Source organism: Anguilla anguilla, chromosome 12 (genome assembly GCF_013347855.1).
Source record: "Anguilla anguilla isolate fAngAng1 chromosome 12, fAngAng1.pri, whole genome shotgun sequence".
NCBI lineage: Eukaryota > Metazoa > Chordata > Actinopteri > Anguilliformes > Anguillidae > Anguilla > Anguilla anguilla.
The window spans coordinates 37,140,018-37,152,983 of NC_049212.1; the positions used below are offsets into that span (position 1 = coordinate 37,140,018).

Consider the following 12,966-nt stretch of genomic DNA (forward strand, 5'->3'; position numbering starts at 1 on the left):
CTTAGAAAAGAAACCAGACGGATCTGCTAAAAGACACAGAACACACGCTACAGAAAACAGGATATGAATATCATTTTAATTATAGTTCAATAAAGCAATTAACATTCATATTGACACTTACATTTTCTTTATATTTTCCTTCTTTTCATTTCGAAGTGTTATTTGATTATAAAATGTTAACATCATAAATTAAGGATAAGAAACACATTTATTTTTTTTAAAAGACATTCAAGCATAGAAAATGAATATTAGAAAAGAAGATTTGGAGATTTGGAAATGTCCTGATAACAGGAGCTGCAAACTGCAATATAAGTATTCCCTACCAATGGCACATCATACTCAAGTACTCTTCTGCATCTCCAGTGGTTAAAATGCCACTATTGTTCTACATCTGATGTTACAGACCATCAGTTCAACTCTCAGGGCAATGTTGTTCTCAGATTTCTCAGATATCTCAGACCGCCTTCTTGTCATAGTAACTGTTATAGCACATTTCAAAGGGAAACGCGATGGAAGAAGAAGGAGACGATTCTTCATCAAGTGAAATGCGTAGCAGCAGAGTTGGCGGGTGCGTTCAAAATGGCTCCAGACTGGAGCGAGTTCAGTTCAGTGCTCTGCTCATTCTGACACTAAAGTCAAGGCAGTCATGGCCCAAAGGTTTAAAGACATGAAGATAAACTGTGCCTCTGTTTCTATCCCCTCGGTGACCATTCCGTGGGCGGGAAGCATTAGGGTGTTCAGTTACGTTAATGGATGCTGTTTGTGGCACATCACTCATAACATTAACTTCATCCGTTTCGCAGACATCCTTAAAGCACACTGCTCAGACAGTTTCTACAGTGTTGTGCATTAGCAATTGAATAGCTGGACGATTACTGTTGAATGCAGGTTTTTAGTTGTAGCACTTTGAAGATACCACCCCAGTATCACTGCTGATACCCACTGGCATACCTCACTGGAGTATATTATCAAGTTAGAATACTGAGATTATCTGTGACAGAAAGGCACATTTTTAACACATTGAATTGTATTCTTAAATATCTTAAAACAGGTAGATCAATTTCCAGCTTCAGCCCAAGCCATTAAAATCTCTGGTGCTATCCAAACACTTCAAGGTACAATTATAGAATATTTGCATTCAATTGCAACACCCCCGTCAATAAGTTTCCTAGATTTGAAATGGTAGTCAACCGTTTCATTTTAGCACTGTGTGGAATCACCAGTTGCGGGAATTGAGAAAGTTTTGTGCAAGATCTAGCAATCTCTTTGTCCTGAGGAAGTCGGGGAAAGGAACTGCTTTCTCGTACAGAAACTTTTCACAGAGAAAGGTGTGTTGACCGCACTCGGTATTGCAGGAGTCAATGACAGGAGAAACCCGCGTAACGCGTACAACGTGGAAGTCCCTTCCGCGCACACGAAACCTCAGCGCGTCGGTTTAATATTACACACACTGACCCAACCAGAGCACGCAGCCTGGCGCAACCTAAAGGCCCTTTTTTCCACAGACGGATTAAAGTTCAGTCCTGGACTACATCGAGTTTTGTGCGGAGAATCTCGATTCGAAAATGAACTTAGCCTAGGACGAGGCTCAGCCTAATCTGCGCCTGCAAAACTGGCCCACAAAATGTATAATGACAACGTAAAACCTGGAGTGTGATCGTTTGGTGATGTTATGACTCGTGAAAATGTCATTGTGGTACCCTCACAAATTGAACATATTGTCAAAACCATTCTATCAACAAGAATAGCGACACGTGCTATGTTTACAGCAGAGATAAGGAGTAACTTTTCATGTGGTTGTTGGAACCAGTTCAAGAGGTGTCTTGTTCCGTTCCTAATTGTGCCTCACAGTTTCTGTTAGAGTGTATGTACAGCCTCTCTCCATAAAAAATGTGCATGCATTACTGCTTATTAATTTTGACTTCTTCTGTAACCAGCTCGTAAACAGATGGGAAGCAGTTTTGGCTTTTGGATTGTCTGTGTACCACTTTAGGCAAGAATGAGTAACTGTACTTAACTGTAAACATTACATTTAATTGTGAATGACAAATTATTAAAACAGTGAATCTTAAAGTGTGTAAATTAAACCATTAAAAGTTGATTTATTACTTTTTATTTGCCCCATTCGTTATTTTAATCTCAGGTTACTGATGGGTAGCAGTAATGGTTTTATCATAATAGAAACATTTTTTTGAAATGGGTTTATGCAATTCTAGTCATTGGCTACTTGGAGAACATTCAGGTGGTGTATACACAGTAAAATGTCCGGTGATAATTCAACTGTAAGAGTTGAACACTTTACTCTGTATGAACCTTGACGAAAAGAGAAACGATCACTGGTCTTTTTTTATCTTAATGGTAATTTATATCGATCAGGGGTACAGTACTTTCCTCTGACCCTTTCTCAACGCTTTCTCTCTTAACACTTTGGCCCCCCAGCACTGGAGTTTGACACCCCTGCTGTAACCGAAAGCTGATAACACACACATCTGCCACAGAGGAGGCGGGGGTGAGGTAAAATGTCTTTTTCACAGGACTGAACTGACAGCATGAGCAAGAAGGTGCTCGCTGCTTAGCCACCGGTAACCATGGCGAAATTCCCTTTCTGACTGTGACATGTCATGGCCTCCCCGGATCCACACGCCTACACCTGTCTGACATGTCTGGGCTTGGGGTTAAGCTACTCGCGTATCTGAGGTTAGCCAGCGTAGCGTGAAACTGCCTCTGGCTCACCTCAGGTACACCTGACCTACAGCTGAGGCAGGTCAGCGGAAAGCTCCAGAAGGGAATTGCCTGTGTGCGATTTGGACAGCCAGAGGACAGAAGGAGCTTCACGTGCAGGATAACTAAGTGGGGGGGGGCAAAGTGTCACAACACCCCGACCACGGAAGCCATTTGGGGCAACTGGCCAGGGGCACGAAGCACGGTCTCTGGATTTTATGGCCCTGTCGGCCTTGAGCGGAGCGAGATTTCTCCCCCTTTGGACTGAGAAGCAGAGCCGAGCTTTGGCTGAGACCGATGGGGACTGTCTTCCATCCTTCACCGTCGGGTAAAAGGGATTCACCTGCGCACACAACAGCCTTCCCTCCCAGAGCTAGCCCGGAGGCAGGGTTCGCCTGTGACAGGGGGCCTGTTATAGTCTTCCCTTCAGTACGGCAGTGAAGACATGCTAGGAGAAAGCAGAGACGCGCTGACAGAAAATTTAAAAAAAAAATAATGGAATGGATGCCTGAATTTCTCATTTTGGGGAAGGGATAAGAGCTGCACTTCATTATCACACTGTAGGCCACCTGAGGGACTCGAGCTCCCAGACTCTTCACGGTATCCCCACGGCCAAAGACCGTCCCCCACATCATCCACCGCGGACAGAAGAAGAGGAACAAAAATCCCATTCCAACCAATAGGGGCCCACGAATACATCATCGCCTGGGAGCATCGTCATGCGAAATTGGGGAAAAAAAAAAAAAAAAAAAAATCCCTCCGTGTTTTCCATTCAAACAAAACTTTAATTACACCGTATATATTTTTGTATTTTTTTAAAATTCAATTGTATTCTATGACTGTATTAACAATCTCTCCCTACAAAAGCACGCAAGGCTTTTTGCCAGGGGCGGGCTGGGGGTTGAGGAACGCCTTCACGGCCTCAGAGAACACCTCCTTGATGCCGTCCTGGTTGAGGGCGGAGCACTCCAGGTACTTGATGGCGTGGATCTGCCTCGCCAGCGCCGCCCCCTGCTGCTGGGTGATGGTGGTCTGGTTCTGCTCCTTCAGCTTCTTCAGCACCTCCGGGTCGGCCCGCAGGTCCTTCTTGGTGCCCACCAGCAGGATGGGCACGCTGGGGCAGTGGTGGGTCACCTCCGGGTGCCACTTGTGCTTGACGTTCTCGTAGGAGGGCGGGCTGGCGATGGAGAAGCAGATGACGAAGACGTTGGTCTGCGGGTAGGACAGCGTGCGCAGGCGATCGTACTCCTCCTGGCCCGCCGTGTCCCACAGGTTTAGGCTGACTGTCCGGGTGTCCACGGTCACCTGGGCGCTGTAGTTGTCGAAGACGGTGGGGATGTACTCTTTGGGGAAGGCGTTGGTCGTGTAGGAAATGAGGAGGCAGGTCTTCCCCACTGCTCCGTCCCCCACCACCACACACTTAATGCTCTGCATGCTGGCCTCTTCTCTGTGTCAGCAACCTGAAACACAATGCCAGTGTCACCCACTCGCTAAGGCACCTGTAGAATATCATGCCGGATGCGTTTAAAAATATATGTGCTAACTATTTTTTTTTTTTAGTTGCCCCTCTCTGTTGCTGTTGTCTCTTGTTAAATTGCACTAATGTAAATTAGTGTTAAAAGTCACAATTTTACTTTTATCTTTGACATTCTGCCCTGAGGTTAATGCAGCTAGATTTCTGCAGGAGCAAAGTCTGATTGAGTGGCTCTTCCTTTGGCGATATAGCAGTAGTGGTTATTCCAGTCCACTGACCACTGCTACACTTTCTGTGGGCAAATCGCTCTGTCCTCAACTGCGTGCAGCCAGAATGCTGTTACACAACAGCGCCATACTGCAGCAAACAAACGTAAAACAAAAATTACCTGGAACCAGTTTTGTTTGGGTTAAGGTATATCAAGGATACAACAGGAAAGGGAAAAACAGGAAAGCATCTAAACAAAAGAGATGTTATCCCATGCCATTATTTAGTTCAGCGAATCCTCTCCAAAATACAATGCCACCGTATTGGAGCTTACATTGCCTCAGATGACTGTTGAAACAAGTTAAGGAAGTCACAAATTCAGTTTTCTGTGGTAAGGTGGTAATTTCAGAAATATCCGTAGGCAAACTGTGCTGCAATATTAGATTATCTAAAGTCAAAAGGTTATTTACAAGACCATGCCTGGGATGAATATAGAAGTTAGCCAGTAAAGCTGTAAGAAAACCTAAGACATGCAAATGCAATTTCCTGCAACACATTCATCAGTCATTTCATAATATTTGAGGAAGAAAATGTCTTCAGTCCTATAATTCATTTAAAAGTGAATGTGACACAATTGCTGAATGCATGCATTCTTGAGCAAAGTACTAAATGTGAATTTGCAAATAAATATTCAGCTACGTTTCAAATTAGCTCCCATTCAAATGAATTTAGTTTACCTCAAACACCAAATGCCATATATAAAAACACAGACAAGGGGGGACTGTGACTCTCCAGGGCCCCTGAAAGCCCCCCCCCATGTGCAGGCCTAACTAGGCTTCAGTCATACTGTAAGTATTTCAGCAGATAGAAGTTAAAAAAAAATGTAATATGCAGTAATCTCATTAAATCCCTTTACTGGCTGCGGTGTAACGTGTACATAATCAAACATTTTATAGCAGCATCCACAATGTGTCTTCACACCTCATGACCAAAGCCAGGTAGTGAATGTTTGCCTCCTTTGTCTCTTTTCAGGCAAACGTGACTCACGGCCGAACGGTGACTGCAAGCCAATGGCTTGTCCTTAACACTGGAAGGGCAGTGCATTACTAATACACAGTTACACGTGAACGAAACGCGTGTACAAACTGGCAGGTGTGTGAGTCAGGTGTAAACTAGCTTCCGTTAGCTACAAGCGGCCTTCATTCCATTCCGCTATGTAACTAAGTCCTGTCCTGTATGGTAAAGACATAAGAAAGCCACTCAAAGAGGCTCAAAAACAGTTGATACCCATGAGCCCCATTTCCACACCTCATAGTTCTCCCCTGAGCCCCGTAGAACACAGAAAGAGCCTGTCTGTCAACGTACATAGAGGTTCATGTGCTAGCATTGCCTCTCCTCTACTCCTCCTCTGTCTCTCACTCCCTCCTTTTCTCTCTCTGTCCGTCTCTGGTTGTTAAGTGGAATCTTAAGCAGACACACCCAGATACAGCAATACCGTATGTATGCACTTGAATAAGAACAGGTCTTCGTTCTATTCAATGCAAACACCAAACTGCCTGGGATGACTGTTGCAGTGTGAACCACAGTGCTATACTGAGCTGGACTTTCACAAGTGTTAAGTGTTAACAACGCCAACCACAGTAAACTAGACTCTCAGGGTTGGATCTGTAAAGGGTTCCAAAAGGCTCCTCTGTGTCTCCATAGAGGAACCCTATCTAGTTCAATGGTTTTTTTGTCAGGCAAAATGCTTCAATCTTGGAGCATTTATGCTTTTTACACCTACCAAAGAGGGGTCCATAAAGGTTAAAGGGATAAATAGTCCCCTATGGAGACAAGCCAAAGAACCCTTTTTTCTGAGATGTAGGCTATGCCATGCTCAGATGTGAGGTACTACTGAATTTCAGGAGACATGTTGATCAGCAGACAATATTGTTACATGAGTCGTAATTTTTTTTAACTGTTGAGGATTCAATATTGAAATAAAAAAGGCATTTATTGCAGATTAAAACACTGCCACAATCCAACACATAGAAATAATACCGTCAGTCAACCTGTGTGCCCTTAGGCCCCCAATGAATGCTAATACAGATAAGGGGTAGGATGTTTTTGGAGACCTCGAATGGCTAAAATATGCAGGCATTAGCCAGTTCTTGGACTCGTATCTGAAGTGAACTTAAGATCAAAGGTGACAGAGGGCATGAGTCTGTCTCCAGACATTTTCCTGTGATATTTTTCCAGCAAGAATGTCTTACTTCCCTACACTGGGATAAATTATGAAGCAGCTTTTCACACCAGTATATAACCTTTAGGCGCTGCCAGGGATGTCATATGAGGGGTACGCTAGGATGATTCCAAGGGCCCTGACTGAGAATACCCCTCAAAAAAAATAGGACTTTCTGTGGTGGCCCGAGGTGGTGGAGCCCAATGTGAGATCTTTTCGTGGACCCCAAAATCCCTGGTGGAACCCCTGTCTGAATACATGTGTTTCTGAGAGAAAAAGCATCAGCAACAGACTCGAGATGTGTTTATCTTACTGTGACGTGCACTGCTCATCTAGGGCCTACTATTTTTGTAAAGCTTTCAGTTTGTTTCATTTCTCTGTGAAATTAACCCCCGTGGAGTCTATCTCTATCTCTCTATGCAAATCTCCTCGGGTTGCCATTTTAAACTGAACAGCTTCTCTATACTTTCATCGTGAAGTTTTTTCTTGGTATTCTTACGTGTCCAGAAACAGAGAAACATCTGCCTTTTAATAGGTTAGAGATAAAACTAACCATTTTTAATTTAATTTTTATTTCCTTCTGACGTAGGACGTGGGTTTCCGCAGGCCCTACGCTCGAGCGTTTGGGCGGAGGGGGCTAAACACGCGCCAATTAGCCGTGAGAGAGGAACGCTGCGCACGTCCCAGCCCTCCCTGTGATGCAGCCTTTGGACTCGAACGAGCGAGAGCGAGAGCGAGAGCGAGAGCGCGGCTCAGCCCAATCTCCTGGGACCCCGGAGAAACCCCAGCCTCCGAGAGTGAAAAACCCGATACGGGCGTCGGCCATTACGTATCGCTGCGCTGCGGTTTCGAAGGTTTCGCCGAGCCCGGCGCTGGGAAGCTCGTCGCTCGCCCGCGCGGCGTCTCACAGGCCCCAGACCGGTGTCACTCCGCAACATCTGGGGCCACATCGCCCGAAAACCCCGAAGCCCCCACTGCTTTTACTGACCTGTCCTTTCAAGCTGGGGGTAGGAGGCGGTCTTCAATCGGGGGAGTGCGCCGATTTAGTAACGTGAGGTCATGTGCACCAGGGCTCGCCCCCAAAATTTCCAGGATCCTTTAGCCTCAGTTCCCAACTCAGTGTAACAAAGCAGGACTACCTTCACACATACCATATCAACGGCAATACTAAATATAGAAAACAACAGACCATTTTCGCCAAAAAATTTTTTTTTTTTTTTTTAAATGGCAGCACTTTGCAGAAGTGAAAAGACACCTGGCCATTTTAATTCTTTCCAAAATGGAGGGAAAGCAGAAGTCTCTCGGCCATCTTTCCCCTCGAGCCTGAGGGCACTAACTCTTAGCAATGTAGCTTCCTGGCGTATGGGGGCAGGTGGCGGAAGAGGACACACAATCTTCTTCCACTATTTTCTCGGCACATGCCCCTTACTGCATCTGTCTGAGGTCGCCTGCGGTGTAAACCAGTTTACATAGTGCCACCGTCGTACCAGTTCAGTTCTCACTGGACCCTTGCAGGGGAATTGGAAAGAAGAAAGAAAAAAAACAAACAAAAGCAGTTCCTGTCTGGCCGTTGAGCCGCAGCCACTACCCAGGCTATCTGCCCGCTGAAAATAAATGGTGGTTTTACTGAATGTCCTTGAGGAATTGTCTGATTGGCTGGCGCTGCGAACTTCGCAGCCCTGCAACACACCACCGCTCGTACGCCTGGCCCAGAGTACGCTGCCGTTTCCATTCTTTTTTTTTCAGAAACCACACAAGGAAACAACCTACAGTACAAGGTGAGACCTGAGAGAGACCAAAGAAGAGGACTGGACGGCCCCCGCACTTCCGTCCGTTTCTTCAGTGCTCCCTCACTCTCCTGTGGTTAGAAAAGCCAGAGGCCGCAGAAGGCCCTCTGGCTGCCAATCAAAACCCAGCTCCCGCACTGTAGCAGTCCAATATAAAATTCCACTCGTCTAACCTTGTGTATCTGTCCCCTTTGGCAAAATAGTAGCATTATGCACAGGCGTTTTTAAAATGAATGGGATGTCTTTCTGCATTCACTGATCAGATTTAAAAAAAATATATAAGTCAGTTTTGTACGACAGACATCATTCCACTGTATTTTCCTTTTAAAAATAAAAGGTTTTTTCATATCAACCTTCTAGTAGCTCATTTTGAAAATTGGCTACACTTATAACATATCTTTCCTTATTCAGTCCAAACTTGTACAGAGCATGTGGAGTAATCAGTAAGCTCGTTACTCAAATAGCGAGGGCCTCCTCGTTCTGAATGTCATTTCTGCGTGGGAAATTATTCTACGTTCAGCAGACGTTTTCACACGTAATAACATGACATGGTTCTAAAAACATTTTCTTTGGGTTTTTCGTATTGTGAATTTGAGTCATTCAGAGAGTACTAATGGAAACGAAAACACCTGCCATGTTCGCCTCGTGTAGTCACATGTTCGCTGTGTATATAATTTACAAATGTGTAAATTACTACCTGTCGCAGGTTTGAAACCCATGTCTATGCCACGAGATACTGTTTGATGGCATTGCTACAGTTGAAAGCCAGTGACCACAGTACCCAGCTATGGGATATGGGAACTTATCAGACATTTATTCTTGTTCTGACAATGAAGTGACCTCACTTTCTGTAGCAGGCTGTCATGTGATTAATCGCGCCACTGAGCAAGTACCTCATATAGACAACGTGCTGTGACAAACAGAAGTCGAATGCAGCTATAAATGGTATCAAATAACACCCGAGTCGTTGCACGAATGTGTAGGCAGGGAGATGATAGCAATGTGAAATTTGTAGAAAACTTAATGCATATTAAAAGAGCTTAACTGGGGTAAAATGTCATAATCTGTACTTGGCTTCAAGACTCATATCTTTAGATTTTCCATACAAAATTCTTAATAGAGAATTCAACAAGTTCCTCTTGTGATTTTTTCCTTTTGTAAGTTGTGATTGTGGTTTAAAGGCATACAATAATGAATCGCACAAAAAGTGCTTATAATTATTTACGAAACCTTATTCCTGAATTGGAAAATGCAGCTATGCATCACTCAGGATTTAAAAATGCAAGAATAATTCTATTTGAAGTTGCATAGACAAATAGTCATGGGGGAATTGTATAAATCTAAATTCTATTTGGCCTATTTCAATTAAAATATCATAGTCCTGCACAGAACACGATGCATACAAGTGTCTATAGGCCCAACAATTTTAAGGAAACCTCTGAATAAAAATTTTACAAATGACCATTTCTGTCTCCACTAATTATTCTTGGAATTCACCATATTCATATTGAAAAAAAACTCACCCCCACTATGGGCTGTGTGACAGTCACTGACAGGGGGAAAAGCATGCAATACCTTAACAGAATGTGCAGAACTAACATTTTAAACATGTGACCATCTCAGTTAACAGTTACTACGATGTTCACACAATGTTTGCTGTAACATTGTATCAATGTAGGGATAATACACACACAATAGCAGAGGGGGTTTACTGAGCTCCCTGAACTGGTGGAATGTAGCCCTCTTGCTAAAGCAAGCAACAGCCAAACAAATCAACAAAAACAGTAATTTTCTTTTACCATGTTCAAACTAAATCCACATTTGAATCTAGCCTGCTTCTGACCTAGGGATTGCATTGCACTACAGAGTGCAGACACTGTGCTGTGCTGGCTGGAGGCTGTCAGTTGAGGTCTGTACACACTGCATGATCATCAAAACCTCATGAGAGTGCTGTACCAATGTTGCTCACACACCCAAAAGCACTCACCCTTGCAATCAAACCGTTTACCCTCGGTACAACTCGAACCACATAGTTCATGAGAATGTATGTTATTTAAAAGGTATTCAGATACAAATATTTATGAAATTATGTTACAATTTAAAAACTGTATAAATCATATACACATTTATAAATCTACCCCGTGTTTTCAAAATATTTCATACAGATATAACAAATACAATAACGTATTTGGTATTTTAGGCTTCTGTACTTTAATCCATATAGCTAGAGTATATGTAGACTATTCACAATGCTCATTATATGCCTCGTGTTATTGTTAACGGCAAGCCGAAAAAATGTCCAAGAAATGAACATTTTATCGACTTTGGGAGTGGCACCTCAGTCTAGTTTTAGAAAAAGAAAATAAACGACTATACATCCCTATAGACAAAAAATAATCCACTTCCGTAGACTAACGCTCTAAAACACATTCACTGTGGAGTTAACCGTTCTGCGCCAGGTCGATAACTGGCACGTTTGACATTCTAATGTTGGTCACCGAGTGATTTCCCCCTCAGCGGTAGGCTTGATTACAGAATAAGGCGGATGTCTGCAGAAACCGTTAAAACCAAGGAAACTTCTGTCAGACATTACAAAAATAAACCTGAAACTCAGAAACCATGTAAGTCATATAATCATATAACGGACATGAGCGGTGATCTAATATGTAAACCGACAACTGAAACGGCTTAATCGGAAGAAGTAAGAAATATATGCTCACCAAACATAATCTTGTTCCAAGGACCGCGCTACTTGCCTCGGATCACGGACTAAAAGGATCTCCTCAAATGTCTCGGAACAGTAAGCCAGGAGGAGTTGCACACAGTGAAGGAAGTGAATGCAAAGCTAAGAGAGGAAGTCAGACACAAAAAAGTAATTGCTGTATGAGGAAGTTTATTTGCAAAGTAGCTAGCAAGCTGTGACTGTGCCTGTTAACAACAGCAAAGGACCATTACAAAAGGAAATGGGCTATGCTTATGTAACGAAGTCAAATAAGCGCGCGTACTTTCACAAAACGTCTTTCTTTGTTATCATATACGCAGTTTGCATATATACAAACTCAAATCTCAGCATAAATAGTAGCCTTTGTATTTTTTTTTTTTTTTTTTTTTTTTTTTTTTAATCAAAACTTTTTTTGTGAAGTTTATTTCCCATATTCAGCAGGCCTAAGTGGTTGAACAGAAGCAGGGGTCAAAACATAGTATGTAGACCTATGTCGGGTATAGCTTTACCAAACATTTTAGCGCATGTTGTATGTTTGAGATTTTATTTTTTCATAATTTATTTTACCTAAGATGCAACTTCACCTCCTTTTATGCACAGTGGTAGGTAATGTACACATTGACGCTTCCAGAAGTGGCAAGCTTTTAGCGCCGCCCATTTGTATGATTGGCTATGAAACATATTTGTACGACTTGCAGGCTTAAATCATTTTAATATATGAAATTCAGAATTCTGTGTTTTCGTTTGAAACAATCGTGTGACGTTGAGTAAATTGGGAAAATGATAGCTTAATAGACATGGCTTTATCACTAAAATAGTACTCAAAAAATTGGTGGTCTTTGGTTTTATGTTGTCTGTCTAGGTATGTTGTCAGCTGATTCCAGAAAACATGTAGGCCTAAAGCCAATAAGCAATTGTTGTCTGCCTGGCAAGTTTGCGATCTCTTAGATAATGCTAGCTAGCCTACATCTCTACATTTTCATTTCCCCGTCTTGCCACTGGTTTCTACTTTAAGCTGAATTTAAGCAAATATATTTTCTGAAAAACTGTCATTTTCAAATATCTCTTTTATTCTAGTTACTTGAGCCACTTGTCTTTTGCTGCCATCTACTGCAGAGGAAAAAGTTTTGATCAGTTTTCCTGAGTTTTGTTTAAAGTAGATTGCATAAGAGGCAGGCAGTTGGATTTTTTTGGGTAGACCTTCCAGATAAATTTTCGATTTTTAAGCGGATTGTATCTGAAGTAGCCTAGTAAGGGTCGAAGTCGTTTTCGTTGGCGTCCGTTCCAGTAGAATGCCTCACGATTCAAATTGGCTTAAATATTCCTGAAGATGGCACTATTGCACTCTTTTCGTCTCGTCCTGCGCTTTATGAAGTGCTCTGGCGAAGTCATGGGCACAGGCTGCCTTTTAATTTGTGAAAGTTTCTGCTTTAAACGTTTCTATTTCATTTAGCCGTTACGAAGCAGAACTAGGAATAAACGTAAGTTTATATAAAACGTAGTTTTATGTAAATTGTTTTAGAGAAAACATGTTTGGCTGTCATTTCTTTCACGGCAACATACAGATAGGTCTAAGCCACCAATACTGAATACATCAGTGCATCCTGCAGTGTTCAGTCTTGTCTTTTGAAAATGGGTATATAAAATCAGAAGGATGTATATTACTATTTGTGCTGCAAACTAAGATCAATGCCAAACAGCTGAATTAAGTGTGTACTTGTTTCTAATGGTTGGTATTTTTAGTGTTTTTTTTATTGTGCATCACTGATGTGTTATTGGAATAGCACTATATTGTTATTGTCATTACATTACTGTCATTTATTTTTACTGTATC

General features: G+C 42.5%; 1 protein-coding gene across 1 annotated transcript; it reads right to left on the reverse strand.

Moving 5' to 3' along the window:
• Positions 1-227: 227 nt before the first annotated feature.
• LOC118209992 (rho-related GTP-binding protein RhoG-like) lies at positions 228-11,333 on the reverse strand. The gene is made up of 2 exons (XM_035385769.1): positions 11,131-11,333; positions 228-4,181 (listed from the first exon to the last, which is right to left on the reverse strand). Exon 2 carries the CDS (start codon positions 4,153-4,155, stop codon positions 3,580-3,582), a length of 576 nt encoding a protein of 191 aa, XP_035241660.1. The 5' UTR covers positions 4,156-4,181; positions 11,131-11,333; the 3' UTR covers positions 228-3,579.
• Between the last annotated feature and the right edge of the window lie 1,633 nt (positions 11,334-12,966).